Below are 21,804 nucleotides of genomic sequence, written 5' to 3'. Positions count from 1 at the left end.
TTGTGGTCTCACATGACTGCTCTTCATGTCTGAGCGGAGCCCAGGCGGGGACCCCTACCCTTCGTCCTGCTCCTCTACACCGTGTTCGTGTGAGAGGGGCCTGCAGCTGGGAGGAATAATGACTGCTACAGAACTGCAGGGCTGAGGACATGTTGGATGTGTTGGCTAATACGATGAGCAACATTAGCTTGTAACTGGATTAATTTTATGGCCTGAATTCTCTGAAGCACTATGTACATGAGCTGGCAGGAGTAATATACAGCTTTATATATAAAACAATGGATTTATTTACAAATGAAGTTCTATCGAATGCCATATAAATGACCCACAGGCCACAGGTAGCCTACAACTTTCAAGCATAGTTGAGCAGGAAGTTCCGGTGTTCAGGAGCACCACTGTCTCCTCCCAACTCAAGTCTTCCTGTTCCAATTCTGTTGATGTAAGTAGCGCTTGGGGCACTTTTTCATCAGAGATTATGTTTTTGGTCAAGGTTTAGCCTCAAATCATGCAATCAACTCGAAAACTGCTCCCCCTTTATTAGCTGCGACCGGCAGCTCTATAGCTCTGTCTGTCGGTCGGTCAGTTGGTCGTTCGGTTACCCGGTCAGTCCACAAAAAGTGTCCCACCCCATAGCGACCACAGTTTTACGCACCAGGAGGGTGAAATTTGGCATGGACGTTGGTCATGACAGGAAGGTACAGCTGAGTAACTTTCAGGCCGATTGACCAAGAGGGGGCATGGCGATGGGCGTGGCCTATCATAAAAAGGCGCATAACTCCCGAATGGATTCACAGATTTGCACAAGATTTTGGGGAAAGGTTGGTCATGAGCCAAAGGAGAGGTCACATGTTTGTATGAGGGTGTGTGAGGGGGCGTGGCCTATCACAAAAAGACCCATAACTCCCGAATGGATTCACAGATTTGCACAAGATTTTGTGGAAAGGTTGGTCATGAGCCAAAGAAGAGGTCACGTGTTTGTGTGAGGGTGTGTGGCGATGGGCGTGGCCTATGACAAAAAGACCCATAACTCCTGAATGGATTCACAGATTTGCACAAGATTTTGTGGAAAGGTTGGTCATGAGCCAAAGAAGAGGTCACGTGTTTGTGTGAGGGTGTGTGCGTGGATGCATGCACACATGGATGCATGCGCGTGTGCGGTCGCAGCTATTGCAGATTTGCACTTGTTTTCAAGAGGTTTTGGGGAGAGAAAAGTCAGGACAGAAACTTTGCCGAAATAAATAGCAAAATTGTGTTTAGTTTGGAAAGGCCAAATGTACAAAGCGCTGACCCAGAAAATAACCCCTATTAGGCGGATTTCAGAACGTCTGATATGTCCAACCAAACACGCTCCCCTGGGTTTCATCATTATCTCACAGAACAAGTCTGGGAGCTGTATAATTGGTATTCTTACTGTGGAAATAATGGCAGGATTATTTGTATGCCGTTGACGGGTGTGGGGACGAGCCATCGTGCGGGGCCTTTGTGTGCGTCGGGGTACGTGTGTGGCGCGGGGTCCCGTGAGTGACGGCGGGCACGGGTCGTGCCTGGCAGGCTGCCGCCATGGTAGGTGGGCACGGCGGTGGGCGCCGAGGGCGGCGCCCACCACAGCTGTACCCGCTCTCGTCAGCGAGCCTGGCAGCCCAGAGCCAGCCCACTCCCCTCTCATGCCCGCGCCGCGCCCATCTGCCCCCAGCCTCTCTCTCTCTCACGCGCCCGCCCACCAAAGGAAGTTCAAAGGCAACACGTTTCCTCCTATCCGGTGCACCGCGACTAAAGGGCGCAATCAGATTCAGAAAAGGGGGAAAGCGCGTAGTCTACCGGAATCCATCAGCGTTACGCAGCCAAACCTTCGCCGTCCGTCTCTTCCTGCGGCGCGTTTCCTGGACGCGGGCCGGCGGGCGGCCGTGCGCGCGGAGCATCTGTTTCCGAAGCCTCCAGCCGCATGGCGCAGCAAACGACGGTCCGGCCCAGGGGGAAAGTTCCGGAACTGCCAGCCAAGTTGACACCAGCCTGCCCTGAAACTGAGGGAAGAGAAGCAGTGTTGGAAGACCTGCTCTAGGTCCCAGTGAATACGCTGCTGTATGAACAAATGCCAGGGCTGCAGAACTGCTCTATGGGATTTTCACAAAGACGTTTACTCAATAGTCACACAGTGGACAGCTGTTTAGCATTACCGTGATGAACAACCTCACAATACTGAAAGCACAGTAATGCAGTTGTTTGAATTAAGGTTGGTTTATTTTCCTTCATCTGTCTCAATGCGTAGCTGGTCTATTGCATTAGATGAACCCTGAACCGTTCCCTGAGGACAATGAGGTAGAAAAACACAGCATTTATTTCTGATGAGTGGAAAATGTCAAGATACGACCCCCCTTCAGCTTACCAATGAGGAAATAACAATGTGGACAGGCCTCACTGGCCACACGCTACGGAAGAGACCCTCCTGGGACAATCGCCGTGCTTCGATCACTGATTAATTCCGAAAATACGCAAGCAGCCTTCTATGTCTCCTGCACACTCACCGCTCCCCATCCAGCCAAACAGGCACGGCCCCTCAGCATTGATAAAGTGCACTCGTGCAGTAGACCTTACTTTTCAGAATTAGTCTCCAGACTGTGTTGACTATCACAGTCTCCCTGTTCCAGTGACTTCACTTCACCACTGTTTTCTTGACTCGCAACATCTGCAGCACGACTGCAAGCGGAATAAATTGAATGTTTCATAACATTAGTTTCCTTGTGAAAAATGTCCAAGTGTGCTTAAACGTGGAGTGACATTTTTCATTGAATTATGACAGGATATTTGTGTTTGGAAAGGCCAAATGGTAGTTTGTTCTATTAATGTAAGTAATTAAGTGTCAGGTGTGCAAGATATTGGCTGAGGCCCAATCACGTGGCAGCTGTTTGAGAAGGCAGCATTTTAAGTCGGAATTTGCCCATCTGTTCTTTCGAAGCACATCCCAAACAGACATCTTCCAAAATGCAAGGCCTCATATTTTAATTTCAATGCAGCATTAATGTTTCCATCGACAGTATCTCATAAATATTTTGGATGGCATCTCAAAAAATGCAGTTCTATTCCATCTGTTTATAGTGACATCAGAGGCTGCATAAAGTTGTAGTAAATCAGTTAGCTAGAGATGTCAACAAGAGATGTTCAACTCAAAAGCAGGTACAGACAAAATACCAAATTATAAACGAGGCGCCAATATTTTTGGGATCAAAAATTAAAACTGCTTTGAGAAACTTATGAGCTGGTTTACCAACCATTATTTTTCTTTTTAGCCAATCTGGGAGATATTGGGTTACATAGTGAGAATGCAATGGTTCCAAGAAACTTCATTTTAATTTTATTTTTATAACCAGAATATAAATACAGAATAATTTGTGTGTGGAAAAAAAAATACAAGAACTATAAGGAAAAAGGACTATTCCTCCTTTAAAACTGGTCTGTGTTGTTTCTCCTGTCATTTCTGAGATAAGAGCGTCCACAGTGACACATTCAGGGTGAGGGCTGAAATGGTCACATGGTCACATGGTCACTGGTCACATGCCTCGCAGTTCACATGGTCAGGAATTTTTCCGAGCCCTAATTACGAAGCGGGATATTCTTGACCTCATTAGTTCGGTGGCTTTCTCCGCAGCCCGTACGCCAACAGACTGTCCACCTATATCAACCCAAGGGAGAGGATTGCCCTCATTGCATCTGAAAACAACAGCATGGCACCATCTGTGAACGTACGCAGGAGTGCAGGTGCGTGGGTCCCCCTTCGCTGCGCGCTGCTGGCTCTTCCCCATCACGTTGCACCGCGGTGGCACCCCTGTACGCTTTATTCGCTAAAACAATCCTTACTGTTCTCACCATCAAATTCCACAATGAGGACGCTTCGGTTTATTACCATTGGTATGCTTAAAATGATTCTCGGTAAAGAACGGCTTGTTGGAGAACCCTGAAATGGTATTGATTTGAACTGAGATGATGAACCCACACAAGTAAAAACACCTACAAAAAGACCGCAGCTTCAACTGTTATTGTCACGGCACCTTTTGTGGCGTTAAATGTTAGCACTCGACAGCGAAGCCAGAGCCAGCAAACATGTATGAAGGCGCTGCGCTAGGGTACACATCGCATGTGGCGTAAGCAGTGACTGTAAAGAACAAAGCGCTGTTGATAGCGCAGCCGTGCCGAAAGCGGGGCGAGGCTGCCGGAGCCCTTCTGGTGTGCCGCACCGCTGTGCCAGTCAGCATATGGGGCTTCCGATGCTATCATTCAAGTTCGCCTAAAATACCGTCAGCACAGCTGCTCCCGCCATATTGGATCTACATTTTTTTTTTAGCCAAGCATTCCAGGCCCAGATGTGCCAGGATGGCGGGCTCCCCGTCTGTGAAAATTTAAGGCATCACTGTGCACGGAAACAAAAAAGAACAAAAACGCATCAGACCTGAGGAAATGCAGCATCTGTAGAGGAGTCAGTGGTAGAGTATCGCTTTCTAATGCAGTTTTCTGTGTCAGGAAGTCAGAGATCAGATCACAAAAACCTGTGGGGCTTTTTCTTCAGCAGTCTTCCTCCCAAGCAACCCAGGTCTCGCAGGCAACACCCCGGTCGGACCATAACCACCACACTACAGGGCTGACGCTACCTCAAACGCCGTCTATGATTGAGTACTAAGCCATCCCACAGTTTGACACACAAAGAGAATTTTGTGAATGTGAAATAACCTTTGGTGTCACACAGTTGTCGGGGATATGATCGCCCTGCCAGTCCGCAGCATGTGCACTGTTGCTCTGGAAACCGGCTCCGGGGCCCCGCCTCAGAAGCTCCGCTCTGCTCAGCGGCCGCACTTTGTCTTGGCACAGTGGCCCAGTTTGGAGGCGCTTATGCGTGGCAGGGACCTAGAGAGCCACCCTGCATGCGAAGCCCTGAAACCGTGAATTTGGGCCAACCAGCTCTGCTGCGTGTCACCCCTGGTGGAAAAACGACTTTCAGAAATGGCTGCTCTTCCAAAATAGTGTTCACACATAATCATCGGAAACATAACAACATAACCTTCCTTCCAAAAAAGATTCAAAAGTCAATCAATGTGAGCAAAGATACGAGTGGGATACCTGATCAATGTGTACATGTTTGCTTGAGAGAGAGGGGCACGTGTATGTATGTGTATTTGATTATATGAGGAAGAATGATTTATGAGGATGTGCCATCCAAACCCAAAAGGACGATGGGTCAAATAGAAGGACTATTAAGAAGCAGTGTGAGGAGTTAACTGCACCACAGCCAGGGGGCAGTATGAAAACAGCTAAATTAATGTCCTCATTGTGTCAGTTACAAGCAGATTACACTCATGGTGCAGAGCCTTTTCACTCATTTTTTGAGCCAAGCCATATTTTGTTTTAGGGAGTATAATATATTATGTATTAATATCCACAGCTAGAAATCCGTCTTCAATGATAAACATTGATGTTAAACAGGAATCTGACCACTGAGTCCAATATCTTGGTTAAGTATATAACCCTGGTTCCCTGGGTGAAGTAAGACATCACAGCTATGGGAATACGCCCACACAGGAGCAGGTGGACCTGAAGTTGCCACATTACAGCACCAAATGGACAGAGAGCATGTCAATCTAGACTCTACCCCTCCCAGGGGATAAATACTTCAGATTAACTATGAAACTGGCATTAAAAACCTAACTTAAATACTCTGGATGGGAGCTCAACAAGGTGTGGTGTCTTATTTCCCTCTCTGAGGGAACTGGAGTTACTCACTCACAACCAAGGTTTTCCCTTGCACTTTGTAAGTCCAATGTCTCAGCTATGGGAAGGAGCATTCAATTGCACCGTATAGAGTCACCAGCAGGAACACATCATACAAGAACATGATGTATGAAAATAAGGTAGGGCAAAAGCCCATCCCCAAATGGATAGCATTAAACATATGAAACACTGAAACAGTGCCGGGTTGGGGGGAAGCTCTTGCGCACATCACTCACTGCAGGCTGTGTGAAGAAGGCCAGAGTGGCACACCTGTTGAAGAAACAATCTCTAAACGCATCTGCCATCCAGAATTATTGGCCTGTCTCTCCGCTCCTCTCCCTCTCTTCCGCCTTCATCCTACTGGAACTTTCTGCAACTTTTGTAAACCATCCGCTCCTCTCCATCGTGACTACAGTCCTGATCTCAGGCAGAGATCTAAACTGGATTGAATCCAATATCTCTGGACAGAAAAAATAATAGTCTTGGCATGCATAAGTTGCTAGCCGACTGACAACCATGGTAAGCAATTTGTGATCCCTTTCTAAACTGGTCAACTTTTCATGCATTGTTTTCAATCAATATACAAAATGTTAATATTTTGTAAATTGGTTTAAATACTAGAAACACTTAAAAAAATCACTCCCAATCCTGCAGCACTGTTTTCCTTTATAACTTATCTATGTCATATCTGTTTGCAACTGCACAAAGGAGCAATTTAAGCAATTTTCTGAAACAGTGATAAACTGGACAGAGTCATATTAGACTATTTACTAATGTGTTTTAACACTGTGGGTGCCATATGTTTTTGTGATTGTGAGCAAGCTTATTTCAAATCAACACTTCACATACAGTAGCATTTGAAATTAGATTCCTGCCGTTAGTACCACCCATCACAAACACCCTTCTAATTCCTCTAATGAAGTGTCTGAATATGCCATGTTTTATTACACAAATTTGTTCTGGAACCATATTTATGTAGTCTAATTAATGTCATATTCCCAGGGGCCACCAAAATGTAGAATTAACACGCTTCCAAATGGACAAATATGTAGTTCTTGAACTGCATTACACGGAAGGAAAATAACGCCTGGGGAACACTTTGAAAATTATCATTCACAGAGCAACCCCATAATCCAATAATAAATGAGCAACATGGGCCACCGAGGTTAGTTAAATAAAATGTGAAGGCTGTATCAGTGTACCCTCTCCACTCTCCAAAACCTGCATTTTAATCTTGTTGTCATGGGCCACATAACTCAGCCGAGAGGAATAAATTACAGATGAAACTCCATCATATGTTTATAAATACACCGGCATTAGCATTTTAGCTCCTCATAAATCTGTGACCAAAAACAGTTAAGTGCAGGAAATAAAGCCACCAAAGAACAATGATATATCTCCAACCCCCCCCCCCCCCCCCCCTTGCCCCATCACCCCCCCCACCCCCCCCGCACTGCCCGCCCCCCCCACCATTCCCCAACCAACCCTGACCGCCAGCGCATTCGTTTACCGGTGCAGTTCTTCAAACATTATTTCCCCACTTGATGCCCCTCATTTAAAATCCATTTTAATTTAAAGACGGGCGACGCAGACGCAGCGGCACGCGGACCCACCCCGGTAATACATCACGGAGCGGGGAGGGGGGAAACGCGGTTTAATCTGGAGGCTGGGGTTCAGCGCTGGTCACCGCTCAACAGCAGAGTAATTACCAGATCAGCTCTACTAAAAGTGCACTCAGAGTGTTCTGTGACCTATCAGCCGCTAATCTGCATAGTGAAGTATGGCTTCATAACTATAAATTGCTGACTTAATTAAAACCAGGACCTTTCTGTCATTTAATTACAGGGAGAAAAGGTTATTGCTTAAATGCAATTTTCCAAATGTGATTTCTTAACAGTTATTAACTGCTTCGCCATCATTTATTGTTTCAGATTTTTCAATTTGGAAATGGTCCTGGTGACAGAAGTAATGACTTTATGAAAAAAACTCAATCTAGATTTGCGCCCGGCACCGCCATTTGTTTCTCACAAGTGGAGCAGACAGGAGCTCGGAAATGTCACCGGAAGGATTCTGTGATTGCTTCCATTTTACAGTAGTAATTAAAAAAGAACCAAGTTTTTTTCTCTCTCTCTAATTCCAGGGTGACGAGAAGTTTATTAACATTTTTCAGATGCGTGGTGGAGAGTTACCTGCTCATCATACGGCGTGTAAGAGAGAGAGGGTACAGAATCGGTGTGGGGTAACAACTGAGGTGCGTCTGTGCCACCATCATCCAACCTGCATTCATTTGTTAATGTTATTAGAGCTGATAACATTTTTTCTGGCGCAGTGCAGGGAACCTCATTTGAAGTGCCTCTACAGAGCTTCACTTTACGTTACCAAGATAGTAATCCTTTGTGGCCAAGACATCCAGGTATCCAAGGCAGTGAGGGGGATCAGGTTCAGAGGAGCTTGTAGACCAGGACAATGCAGGTCTTTGACTGGCTAAGGGCAGCATGCCCACTGGTTTGGTGTGGATTTATATTAGGCCATAAACTCACCAGCTCACTCTGGCCTTTGTACACCACTGCATAGCTTAACCTTCTTTATGGACTTTTATATTAATTGCACAGATAATATTGAATGAGTTTCATTTAATCTTTGGGAACTACTCTGAAAATATTAACATCAGAGGTCACGGAGGATTCATTTGGTTACAGAGTAAATTAAGTGGAGGCTTCCCAGGAGACATTTCCAGGTAAATCACTAATCCTTTGTGCATCGATGTGTCTCGTGGCACTGAATCCCAACTGGAACTGAATTTGATTGTGCTAGTGTCTGCTACAGCCAGAGTCCTGCAGGGGGACACAATATTGGCCAATGTGAGGGAAGGAGGGGTTAAGTGGGCAGGATGTCTCCTGCCTCATTGTGCCATTACAACTCTTCAGATCAGTTATTTATTTTATTTATTTTTTTACAAAGTGACAGGGTGGGTCAAATTGTAGTAGTGTGGTTCAGATACTGGTATATTGGTCAAAAGATTTCACTGCTTAAGTATGAGGTGGGTTATGAGGGGCCAGGGCTGTGGCAGAATCAGCACACTTGCTTACTATTGAGTATGGTTGTTGAGTACACTGAATAGGAAAGTCGTCAAGTAGATGAAATGTTCTCTAAACTTAGTGTGCTTAATATCCCAGGATGACATATTTATTTCAGGGATTTTGCTAAGTATATTTGGGAGCATTCTTTTCAGGAAGTAAACAACCATTTTAGTATCAATAAATATAAATATTGATGCCCAGCTTCACTTTAAAAACAAGGTGCAGCTTCGCTGACATTTTCCTTCAACAACAACAACAAGGACGTGTGAGCATGTCTTACAACACTTCCACAGTATAGTTGGAAAATAGTACGGATGATTTGTTTTGCATACTGCCCATCACATATTAAAAATATGTACTAAACAGTATGTGATATGTGTAGTAGACAGCACATACTTTGAGGACACAGTAGTTAGGTTTGTCTTGGACACAGCCCTCCTCTCATTCAGAAACTATAGAAAGGGGGACCAGGAGTCTTGGAATTAGAAGACCACCTTTCAGGGTTGCATGCAAAAGTCATTGCCCCCTTAAACTTAACTGGTTGCACCTAACAGCAACAAAATGTTTCCTATAATTTTATATCAGTCTTAGACTGTTTTTTTAGCCCACTCTTGCAACTCTCGTTACTGAACTGCTTTAATTCAGAGAAATTGGTAGGTTTTTGAGCATGAACTGCTCATTTCAGGTCCTGCCATGGCATCTCTATTGGGTTCAGGTCAGGACTTTGACTAGGCCACTCCAAAACTTTAATTTTGTCTCTTTTCAGCCATTCAGATGTGTCTTGCTGCATAACCCAATTAGGCTTCAGCTCACAAACAGATGACCACATATTCCTTAAGAATTTTCTGGTACAGAGCAGAATTCATCGTCCAGGTTCCGGGGCAGCAAAGCATCCCCATACCATCGCACTCACACAACCATATTTGACTGTTGGTATGCCGTTCGCTGTAATTTGCTTTATGCCAGACACAATCGGACCAAAAAGTTGCAATTTTGACTCATTTGTCCATTGAACATTATCCCAGAAGACTGGGTTATCCCCAAGTGTTATTTTTGCAAATGTGAGACTAGCATTGATGTTTCTCTTGGCTAGCAATGGTTTCTGCCTTGCTACTCTCCAACGAATCCCTTTTTTTGCCAATCTCTTTTTTATTGTGGATTCATAAGCACTGACCTTAGCCTTATCCCTTTTGCCTTTTGCTCTGCATGTGTCTATGAGTAAAAAGTCTCTCACACACACCTTGAAAAAACAAAAAAACAAAAAACAAGACAAATTATCCACAGGAAAAAATATTTGGCTGCTTTTCACGGTCACTTTCCCTAGTGACTGAACAGTTTGCGGCTGGTGTCTGAGCAATTCCATTAGCTCCATTATCTGACTATCACTGACCTCCTGAGCTCAGGGTGATTATCTGCAGTTCCTAAAGTAAAGCACTGCATCAAACTAATTTTACAAACATATATACATTCATTATATTGATTAACAACAGATGTAATTTAACATACGTCCTCTTTAAACTAATCAGTTGCTGCTGCAGTCGGCCCCTACTATGAAATCAGTGTTGAAAAGAACATGATTCACCAGCCTGCAAGCATAACAGCAGTGCTGCCATGGACTCATGTCAAACTGTTAATTATAGGTTCTGATAGAAATATTTGCCTCATATATCTGCTCGCTGTGCTATTTCTGAAACATGTTTCTCTGCTGAAGTGATTAGCGACGTTCAGTGTCACATCGTATGCTTGTTTGACACAAAGTGTGGGCGAGTAGAATTAAAGAGAAAAAATAGACGGGCTCAGGCTAAATTAAAACAATTTGAATTACACAATGCTCTAATTACTGCACAATCTGATGGAAAGTAAGAGATGCATTAAATGTAAATTGTGTTTTTAGTCCCCCTTCAACACACTGATTCAAATGGGCTGTCTAAATCATATTTAAACACATAATAAATACAATAGTGAAATAAAAGTCCTGTGGCTCCAGGCACATTTCATTATAAAACCATGGCACATATTTTAAGCAGGAAAAGTTTTTATAGCCTATATGACACTCTAGATTATAACAATATATGACAAATAAAATCCACGTTATTACACAATGAGCAGAAAAGACAAATAGATCTTGCTAATTAAACCTTTGGCAACATTTTTGTCAGACTGCGCAACGTGTTTATTACATCTTAAAAGTAGAAAAGTGGAAGTCTGAAAGTCTGATATTTGCTTATTGTTAAATAAAACAGTTTTATTAAACTAAATGTCTAAGTTAACCTCCGCTGAGGGGTGTTTATTTTCTTCCCAACCCACATAATCTGGGGCTTTATGCTTTTAATAGAAAGCTATCATTAGATCTTTGCTGGATATTTAAACCTACAGGCGCAATTCATAACAGCAACCATCCCAAACCTGTTTACGTAGATGGGCTGCCGGTTCCCTGCGTGTCAGCGTGCAACGTGGCGTTTATGGTCATCTCGTATTTCACACATCCCGGGAGCCAATAGTGGAGAGCATAACATAGTTGGTGGGAAATGTTCAGTGTTATCGCAGAACTGAGTGGCTTACATGAACTTCCTAGAGATTTCTGCCTGGTTGTCCTCTCCAGAGTGTGATAGCAATGAACCGGGTACGTTTGAAACAGAAATGAATACGCTAGGCACCTGAGAAACGTGTACGAAATCCTGTAAATGTGGTATAGCGAAGACACTTTTGCAAAGCTACATTTAGTTGCACAGCCTGATTGCGTTCTCAGTTCTGGTTCTACGATATTATCAGTCTCGTTTCTTAACGTTTGTAGATAATTAGCAACTAGCCATTTTTTGCGAACGAAGATAACTAGATAGCTATGGACTTACCCAGCGGTGTGGGCTGGTTGTTGCTGTGTGCGTGTTTGGTGTTAAGTAAGCCCACTTTGCGGAAAGATCGTGTTTACCATGAACCCGAGTTAAGTCCTAGACCGGCAGCCGAGGAGGATGGGAGCCACAAATACGACCACGAGGCCTTTTTGGGCAAGGAAGAGGCAACTACATTTGATCAGTTAACCCCAGACGACAGCAAGGAAAGGCTTGGGTAAGACAAACGAAAGTCTAGTAGCCTACGAGTAAAAGGAATCCTCACGCGACTATGCTTTTTATGCTTAGGCTGTGTCGCGAGCAGTCTGGTTTGAAATGAGCAACTAGTGCAGGAATGCATCTAAATGCCTTACCCTACACGCCTTCATTAGTTTATTTACAGTGATTAACGAAATGCATCACCCTTTTTGATTTGGTCACGCTGCGATTTGCGAGATGAACATGGTAGCTTTTCAAACCAGGTTGAAGAAATAAAATGAACAGAATTCACCAAATTAGGATTGTTTAATGCTAATCAGCATTGCTATTTTTTTTTACAGAGGTATCAAGCTTAACTTAATAAAACCTATTTGCGTTAAATAGGCTAAATGGCGAATGCAATTTACAGCATTTTTTAAAGAGTGAGAAGAAAGCGTGGCTCATCACAAGACATTTGTTCGCAGCTCATACCTGCCATTAATTGTGTTCCACGGCCACCACATTGCAACAAATCACATGTATCAACTAAAACTACACAGTTGCTATTTCTCACTGCACAACCTTTTCTCAGCAGTTGTGGCATGGTGTCACGTTGGCTTTAATGGGCGTGGTCATCAGGCATGGCCGACACAGAATTTTGTTCCGGATGATTTTAGTAGGAGGGCCCTTGTGACGATCACAACGTGGCATCGAAGATACGATTGTGAGCTTCCATGTTCCCAGTAACGGGTTTTAAACAACACTTGGAATACGTAATTAGAAGGCTACTATCTACATCTTACAATGTCTCTCTTAACCATAAAACTTTCAGTCTACCCATACTTTTGAATGTGAGTGAATATGTACTCTCTACAGTTAATGGTTTAGGAGTGCTTTTTGTTTGTGTGTTTGTGTGAAAACCTCTGAATGTGCAATGTGTTGTCTTGCAGGAAAATTGTAGACCGGATAGATGGTGACAAGGATGGATTTGTATCGCTGAATGAGCTAAAAAGCTGGATAAAACGGGTTCAGAAACGCTACGTTTATGAAAATGTGGCTAAGGTCTGGTCTGATTATGACACCAACAAAGACAACATGATTTCATGGGATGAGTACAAACAAGCAACATATGGCTACTATCTCGGTAGGATATTGACCTCTGATTTATTTTTCCACTTTTTCTAATTTATACTGTTCAATATATAGCGTGGACCTTGTCAAAAATATTGTGAACTTTGATTTACACATGCTACTTATTTCTGTAAACATAACCCCTTCTTTGAAGGTGAAGTACATTGGACTGAAAAAAGGCAGTCTCTCCCTGAGGGGCTCAGTGGGTTAAGACACTCCCATGTGCGCAGAGTAGGCCCTGTACAAGCAGGTTCAAGCTGAGTCGCAACTGTGCCAGTAGCTGAGTACAATTGGTAGTCTTCAGCAGGAGGAAAATTAGCATTCATCCTGACTAGAGTAGATCGGCTTTAAGTTGACTAGAGTTCCATGAATTAACATGATAGTTCCTCTCCCTGGAGTGACTCTAAACTGGGAAATAAATTCTCAAAATTCTTCAAAACTCAATTGCCCATCAATCTTAAATCATCCATGTCCATTACTGGTAGCATGTTTGACTAGAGGTCACCAGCCTATGAACGTGTGAAAATATTGCTGTTGATGTAATGAGATTGAAACGATGAGTGAGGTTTCGTTAGACTCACATTGGAGTCCAGAAACCATTCCACCTTTGCCCTCTTCCCACCCCTCCACCCTCCCTCACAACCAACCACAGATAGTCCAGGGGACTTTGAGCAGTTCACCTTCAAAAAGATGTTGCCTCGTGATGAGCGGAGGTTCAAAGCCGCCAACGCTGACGGTGACCTGGTAGCCAACCGTGAAGAATTCACGTCTTTCCTCCACCCCGAGGACTTTGAGCATATGAAAGACATTGTGGTTCTTGTAAGTTAAACCATTTATCAGTTGTTTTTCAGTAATGGTTCAGCCCAAAACGGAAGCTGTACCTGTGGGACTGATTGTGTTGAGTCACTTGGCGTGGGTTCCCAGTAATGTGCAAGTGATCCTTTGTGCCTCTTTACCAAAGTTTGTCCTTGTTGGATAGTATTACACTGGAGTCCAGGGAACTGAATCTTCTCTATTGCATCCAAATGTTGAGTTCTTCAATAACCCCTTTAGATCATTTTTCTAGTTATATTTTGTTACAAAGTATCCTGGTAAGATGTGTACAAATATCTGAATCAAAATTAGGTATTTGTGTAGTTACTAATTCAATTTTAAAAATTAGTTTGACATAACAGTGATACAAAGCTATTGTATATTCAACTGATCATGACTTGCACGTATACATTTAAAGATTGTTAGAACGTTATTTTTACTTAAATTGTAAAGTCATCTATACATAAGTTTTTGGAACATGCCTTGTGGGAAATCCTCCCACTCTACTTAAGGATTTGAAATATACAGGGGCCGTGCACTGTTGTGTGGCAAACTGTAGATGTAATGCACTTGGCCTCAATTCATGAAAGTTGTAATACCCTTTTTACCATTTTAATTATTCATGTTTACAAAAATGTTACTGTGAAAACGTAGCTTGGACATTGTCACATTTTATTTTCATGATGGCACACTTCCACTCATTAAACCCTGAGTGGCTCGACAGTAATGAAAATCAAATGAGTGAAATGAAATTGCTTAGAATGGTCAGTGCTTGCATCTAAGTTCAACTTACTGAGCATAGAATTTCTTTAAATGTAACACTTTTTAATATCTGGGTGATATCTGTGTTTCTAAACATTTGAATCCTTCTACACATTTCTGCACCAGATCAGAGATTACATGTATTTAGTAAACCAAAGTTTTTGCAAGAATATGCAAATGTATTAATGTGAACTGGAACTGATTGGCTGAATATCATTTGTTCACCTTATGGCCCACCACTTGCACACTGCTTTTAGGAAACCCTGGAGGACATTGACAAGAATGGTGATGGCTTTGTGGATGAGGATGAGTACATAGGTAAGTTCACACAGGTAGTCCTTTGAAGTATCACTAATGTTATTTTATTTTATTGTGGAATGGTGTATCACTCCATACTGAATGAAAATTGTGCAGGAGGCAGGAAGATGGAAACGAGGGAGTGTCAGTTTTTAGCTCTCCATTGTTCTCTGCGTTTGTTTGTTAGCGCATGTAAGGGTTTGTCTGTCATTTGTGCCGTAGGGGCCTTGTGAAAGACTGTAAACTTGCTGTCCTGTGTTAATTCTTCTCACAAGTTCCCAGAACAAGACCTATAAATTCAAGAGATATTTACTCAGCAGGAAATAATTAGGATTTATTTTAATGTGCAGGGATAAAATTAATAGCTTATTGCAGGTCACTAATTAAGAAATACTTGACAATGAACCCTTAGTAACCAACTGTAGGAGGAGGGAAACAAAAGCTCCCTTTCAGAGTTAGATTTTTATGTACAGTACCCAATTGCAGTTCACAACCTGTGGCAGCAACACAGTGGAACAGTGAAAATTCCCCTGTAATTAAAACCCATTCAGTGAAATTACCACCATATGATTTATAGTTTTTTGTCGGCATTCATTATACCCATAAATACATGTTCTCTCCTCGCTGGAAGCCGGGACATGTTGGTTGTTGTTTGGAGCCCGCTATGTTGAAGCTTGCTTTGAAGTGGGCTGCCGCAAGGTCGAGTCCCGTCACTTTCTGTGGCGGCTCCTGGATAGGTTCGCTGAACACGTCAAATCTGCAGCTGGGTTGAAGAGAACACAGCCATGTGTTTCATTGAATGAAATTTCCATGCATGCTGCCCTTTAACTTTGGGCAAGGTGAGAAATTGCATGCTTTGCCTATGCAGGTCAATCAAGCTGCCTTGAGAGCAAATGGCTGTCTCAATTGAAGCCATTTAGCTTGTTCTGTACGTTCTTGACCTATTGCTTCTTTATGGAACAATTGAATGCTGTGTTGTTTGACGCAATACTTGTTTAATCCAGATGTAAATGTTTTTTCTCTTTCTGAGAAATATTTTTTCAGTATAAAATTTTTGTTGTGCATTACTCTCCGTTTGGAATTTTTTTCTGAAGGGAGGACACCTTGTAATATGTTTGTAATAAAATTACTTATAATACAATTGTAATATTTTTCTCCCATATCTTCTATGTCTTGATATTAGAATTTTTGACGCCAACGTGTGTGTGTGTGTGTGTGTGTACATTAGTGTGCATGCATATGTGCAGTTTGCTAAGGGTCATGAACCTATGCCCATTTGTTTCTCGGTTGCAGCGGACATGTTTACAAACCCAGACGGGGGAGTAGAACCGGACTGGGTGAAGACTGAGCGGGACCAGTTCTCTGACTTCCGGGATATGAACAAAGACGGAAAGATGGACAAGGAGGAGATCCGCCGCTGGATCCTCCCTCAGGACTATGACCACGCCCTGGCCGAGGCCAAACACCTGGTGTACGAATCAGATGCGAACAAGGTATGACACCAGCAGCTTCTATCATCCATTGTCCTGTAGAGGCACGAAACCACAAACATTTACGTAGGCAAACGGATTCTGTTGAAAATTATATCTCTAGCGGACACCTGAGTGGCACACTGAGTGGTTGTCTGCACTCTGTGTCATTATTTTATGCAGCTGGATTCTACTGTAGTCCTGTAATTTAGCGTGTCTAAGGTTGCACGAGCACTTGATAGCAGACAAAACTTTAAAAACTTGAAATGCATTATCATTCACAAAAAATTGTACCTATACATTCACAGACCAATTTGAATCTTTTTTTTTTTGTGTGTCATTTCTCCTATCAGCGGCTTGAAAAAACACTTAAACGGCCCACCTAAGACATTTCATTGCAGGAAAAACCCTGTTTATGTTGGTCTGTAAATTAGTTTTGCCTATAATAGGATGCCTAGTAAAATGCTTATAAGGAGAAGGAGGCCTCATGGGTCTTTAGCAAAATGGGAAAAAATATTTTCTATTTACTTTTCTAAAGGGTGGCTAATTTATAGGGAAAATTTTAGGAATCCCCAAGGCTATTGATTTGACCCTTGCCTTTAGTCATCTTGTTTGCGGGTTCCAGGATGAGATGCTGACCAAAGAGGAGATCTTGGACAACTGGAACCTTTTCGTGGGGAGCCAAGCCACCAACTACGGAGAGGACCTGACCAGGAGGCACGACGAGCTGTGATGTTTCCTCAGAGCCGCAGAACCGTTGGGTGCCGGGCCGAGAAGAACTGCACCAGCGGCAGTGACGCACAGCGGCCTGCGGGCCCACGGACTAGCTGCAGAACCACGGTCCACAGAACTTCCCTGCACCGCCCTGAAGGCCACAGCTATCCTCACGTTTCTGTGAGAGTGGCAGTCACCGTGAGGGAAATGTTGTGGTCTCAGTGTAGTCATATGTGAGAAGCACAGAGACTTTTGTCCACCACTGAGCCTCGTTTAAAAGCCATCAAAAATGTGATGCACGTCTGCCTTCTTAGTTTTTTTAAAGTTTAGTTTTTTTCATTTCTGTATGTCAAAACATTTATAGATTTCTGAAAATTTTGTTGCCTTAATTTTATTTAGTTATTTTCTTTTAAAAAATGTTTTTTACTCCTTTCTTGGAAAACTTCACAGGGACTAGCCTGAAATAAGAAAGGCTGGAGCACACTGAGCTCAGATCAAAAGATGCTGTTTAATGAAAGGGAAGACTGGCATTTGGACGTCTATGACAGTGGTCTCCAACCCTGATCCTGGAGAGCTACAGGGTCTGCTGGTTTTCATATTGACTCTGCACTTCATGAATCAGTTAGAGCAGTTGATTACACGGTTAACTCACCTGGTGTCTTGGGTCTCAATTGGGTGCTGATTTTAAGGTGAAAACAAAAACCAGCAAACCCTGTAGCTCTCCAGGCCCAGGGTTGGAGACCACTGGTCTATGACGTCTTACTTGGAGTCAAAAAGGCTTTTGCTCTGAGCTCAGTGCTAGTCCCCATGAAGTTGTCTGGGTAAGGAGTTCTTGACTGTTGAGCACCTACTTAAGCCCTCTTTTATTTGTCTGGCTTGAAGCGCATTGGCCACCTTCCTTTTGATCCACAGACTTGTATATTCCATTTAGCTTGAGATGGCATTTTCTGTCGCACAGGAGCTCTAGATCAATTTGTCTGGTCTTTGTAGGGTGATTGAAGTGTTTTACTTGTTACAAACACGTTTCGTATAACTGGGGCCAGCAGTGTGTCTCCCCTTGTTTTCTTGCTCGGTACTTCCGTCCACCGTCAGCTAGAGCTTGCGATAGCCTCCTTGTCAAGCCCCTTCTCAAACAATTATCCCATTTGCACCACCTCAAGAATCTAAGTTTATAAAGTAATTGCTGCTAATTAAGAACAGACGGTGACTGACAGCGAGGTTTGCAAGTGACACTCATGCTAAATTCAGCTTGATTACTAACTACCGTGGACATGCTGAGGTATTTTTAAATTGTACAGTGGCATGTAGCAGTTATATAACATTTAACTTGCACAAAAAAGTTAAGTAAAAATAAGTTGACGATTCAACTAATTAACGAATCATGGTCTTCAATCAAGACCTTAAGTAGAATCAGGTCTCTCAGTGCTGGGCAATGACAAAAACCTGAAAACAACACACCGCACTTTTCGGATAAGATTGGACACTCCTACTTTATGCGGATGCATTTTTCTTTTTTACTGCAGTGATACTCAATCCTGGTCCTGGAGAAGCATAGAGTCTGCTGGTTTTTGTTTTTTCCTTAAGATCAGCAACCAATTTAGACCCAAGAAACCAGGTTACCTGAGCTAACTGTAATCAAGTGCTTTTACTGATCGATTTCTGTGCTCAAGTTGTGAGTAACAACAAAAGCCAGCAGATCTTGTGGTTCTTCCACATGAACTTCCATCCATGTTCACTTTCGTCCCTGACTCTCCCCTTATTAGATAAACTGATTGTTCATAAAAGTCCCAATTAGAAACTCAATTCTATGCTTCGTCACTTAACTGTGCCGTTGGAGTGCCTATGAGGACCCCTTGAGGATAACTATCGAAATACAAGTTTAAATCCCTGCAGGTCACATGGTGGAGACAAACCGGTGGCCCTATATATATATATATAACTGAATGTGCAATTAACTTTTTGGGTCATGCCTTTTTACACAGGATTGCATTTGTAAATGATGAAAGTCATTTATGTAAATATCAAGCCTTTTATATGCTTACAATGTCTTCATTGATGCCTTTTGTTAGGATTGTGTGAACAAGCATTGTCAGGTTTTTGTGAAATTATGCAAAATGTGGGGTGAACATTTCCTTTTTTTCATTACCTCAAGGCCAGGCCATGTACAGGTTCTACTGATTACAACCTATGTGGCAGGCCTCATTTCACTCTTGAAATCGCTATCTTTTACTTCATGTGCTTAAGTACTGTGCTGTACTATAGAAATTGTTTATTTATCATAACACTTCTCTACGACATTATGAACAAAGTTGGCAGCAATACTTGTAACTTTCCACTCCAGAGAATAAAACTTTTTTGACTTTTCTTTAGGTACAAGGTCAAAGATGTTCAATACTTGGTGCTCTCTGTACTACCGTGTAGTCTGCTTGCCTGACTGAGTTTTCAGAGCTGCTGGAGCTCCACCTCTGCCAAACTGAAGTGAGAATTCATTATATTTATAATCCTGTGAAGTAGAAGGCTGGTTTCTGCAGAGCTTTACAGATCTGTGGGTGGCCAAACCTCTACAGTGTGCATACTTAAATCTGGGCCACGATGCCAGTTGGTTTTCTTTTCTCCCTGATAGTTAATCCATTGATTAATGCCGATGATTGGCTAGAGGTTTAACTCCCCTGGTGTCACAGGTTTAAAACAGTCCTGATTAGGGGGGGAGAATAAAAATTAGCAGTACTATTGGCCTCACGGGCCAGATTTGAGTATCATTTCACTTTTGGACGCAAGAATGTAATGTCAATATCACAGATAGCATGTAACCAGTGTTTGGAAATACTGTATGTGCTTCATGCAACAAATGGAATTCTGGCTTCTACAGCCAGTATTGATAAACTTGATTTTAAAATGTCAAGGAAAATTTTTAGCTTTAGAGATATTTTTTTTAAATATTTTTGACGACTGCCATTTTTATAGCACGTAATAAACACATTTAGTGATTTTCAAGTCTGACGAATGAACCGAGTCCAAAAATGGGAAGCATTTAAAGAGTTCCCCCAGACAGCATATGCGTTTTGTCATGTGTCTGAGGAGATCTGTGTGTCGTGATTATGTTTGACTCTAACAGTTTGAGGCTAGAGAGGAGAAGAATGTGTGGCTCTCGCGTGGCTATTTATACATATTGGGTCCCAGTTTAAGATGAGTCTCCAATTATTCAGGCAAGGTTAATTTAATGACCGTGGACAGGTCTTATATGAATGTCTGTATAAATCAAGCAATTGCTCCCATAAAAATTAAAGAGTCCGTCTGAGGGCTAAGATAATGCTATAAATTACACTTTATTTGAATATTAATATTTGAATGTTCCAGGCTGTTTCTGTTGTAATCAGAATATTAGGATAATTTTGTTGATGAGATTTTAAACCTGGAGGTGTGTTCGTGCGTGTGTGCCTGCATGTGCACAAGCACGTGCCCGCGCGCGTGTGTGTGTGTGTGTGTGTGTGTGACAAAAATGCTTTCCATGCACACAACTGATTTGAAACTATTCCTGAAAATATTATGAGTGGAACCATCAATGAATTATTTATTAACATCATAAAAGCCATTGTTCTGAGCAAGTGCAGTTGTATCTTCATGCTGTTGCTTTAATTCTGAGGGTATTGATCATAAACTACGATCTCTTTAAACAGCTTACATTGCATACATTTTGGCAAGTACATAACCACCACCTAGACCACTGTCAATGCTCTTCGTCTTCTTCAGTGTCCCTACAGATACACATGCCCAAGCCAAGGAGTAAAAAAGAGTAAAGGGGGTGATTAAGGAAAATATTGAATATACGTATTAGTGTTGAGAATTATGTGCAACCTACATATTGGGTTTCTGTTATATATGACAGGGACTCAAATACAGTTGTACAGGTTGTATGCTGGCTAAGTGTTCAAATATAGATCCGATAAACCTGTGGCATTCGTTACTCTCTGTTTAAAGATAAGATTCAATGCGTATTATTGTGTAGCCTACATTTTCAAATGGATTTATTTCTGTTGTGGTAGTGCTGAGCTGATTTTGAATGGGGGCACTGAATTTTGTCGCGCTTCCCTTGCTTGAGTTCCTCCGAGTTGCACAGCTTCTAATTTCGGGTCAGTGTCTACGGTTACTAAAGGAGTTGTGACAAGTGCAGACTCCTCCATATTGTCACTGTTCCTCCGTATCACGTTCACACTCAGCTGGCATATTGAGAGGTCAGAGTGGCGCAGGCGGACGTCTCCTTGGTGATTCCCCGGTGCCCATCACGTCTGAATCTGGAGGGCACGCGCTGGACCCTCGCCTGCTACCATGCCAACACTGCAGCTGAGGGTCCGCGCGGTGCGCTTGTTTGTCTGTACTTGCATGCCTCTGTGGGCGTGAAAAAGATTCCACAACAACTTGTGCTACAAATGCATGCATTTTTTTTAAGAACATGTGTGCACTCGTATGTTTGTCCAATTAATGTAATCCAATAATTACACAACACCCCCAAACCTTAAGCAATGCTGAAGTCTTCTTTGTTAAAAAGGAAATTACACGCATATAATAATACCCTGGAATATACGTATGGAATATACATCATGTTCCCGTTCCCAAAACTGAAACACAGCGGGGCTATTTTTAAGACAGCAGGACATTTCCAGCCAAGCTCACTCCTATAATTTGGTTTCTTCCTGTGCTGCCGCTTGCAATGCTTATTAATGAAGGGTCACCAGGACTAACAGGGGTCTCTTAGAAGCT

At 42.7% G+C, this 21,804-nt stretch overlaps 1 protein-coding gene across 1 annotated transcript; it reads left to right on the top strand.

The window, feature by feature from the left end:
- The first annotated feature begins 11,271 nt into the window (after window positions 1-11,271).
- Window positions 11,272-19,410, top strand: LOC135255259 (reticulocalbin-1-like). The gene is made up of 6 exons (XM_064336172.1): window positions 11,272-11,900; window positions 12,811-13,004; window positions 13,644-13,810; window positions 14,824-14,884; window positions 16,157-16,356; window positions 16,958-19,410. Exons 1-6 carry the CDS (start codon window positions 11,677-11,679, stop codon window positions 17,063-17,065), a joined length of 954 nt encoding a protein of 317 aa, XP_064192242.1. The 5' UTR covers window positions 11,272-11,676; the 3' UTR covers window positions 17,066-19,410.
- Window positions 19,411-21,804: the final 2,394 nt, after the last annotated feature.

The sequence above is a fragment of the Anguilla rostrata genome, chromosome 5 (genome assembly GCF_018555375.3).
Source record: "Anguilla rostrata isolate EN2019 chromosome 5, ASM1855537v3, whole genome shotgun sequence".
In the NCBI taxonomy this organism is placed as follows: domain Eukaryota; kingdom Metazoa; phylum Chordata; class Actinopteri; order Anguilliformes; family Anguillidae; genus Anguilla; species Anguilla rostrata.
Note: the sequence above shows the minus strand (reverse complement) of the source record. Positions and strands in the feature narration are given on the sequence as shown.

Coding starts and splice junctions, on each gene's coding strand:
- LOC135255259 (XM_064336172.1), top strand. CDS start 11,677: ATGGACTTACCCAGCGGTGTGGGCTGGTTGTTGCTGTGTGCGTGTTTG. Junction 13,811..14,823: donor TGAAAGACATTGTGGTTCTT/GTAAGTTAAACC, acceptor CACTGCTTTTAG/GAAACCCTGGAGGACATTGA. Junction 14,885..16,156: donor GGATGAGGATGAGTACATAG/GTAAGTTCACAC, acceptor TCTCGGTTGCAG/CGGACATGTTTACAAACCCA.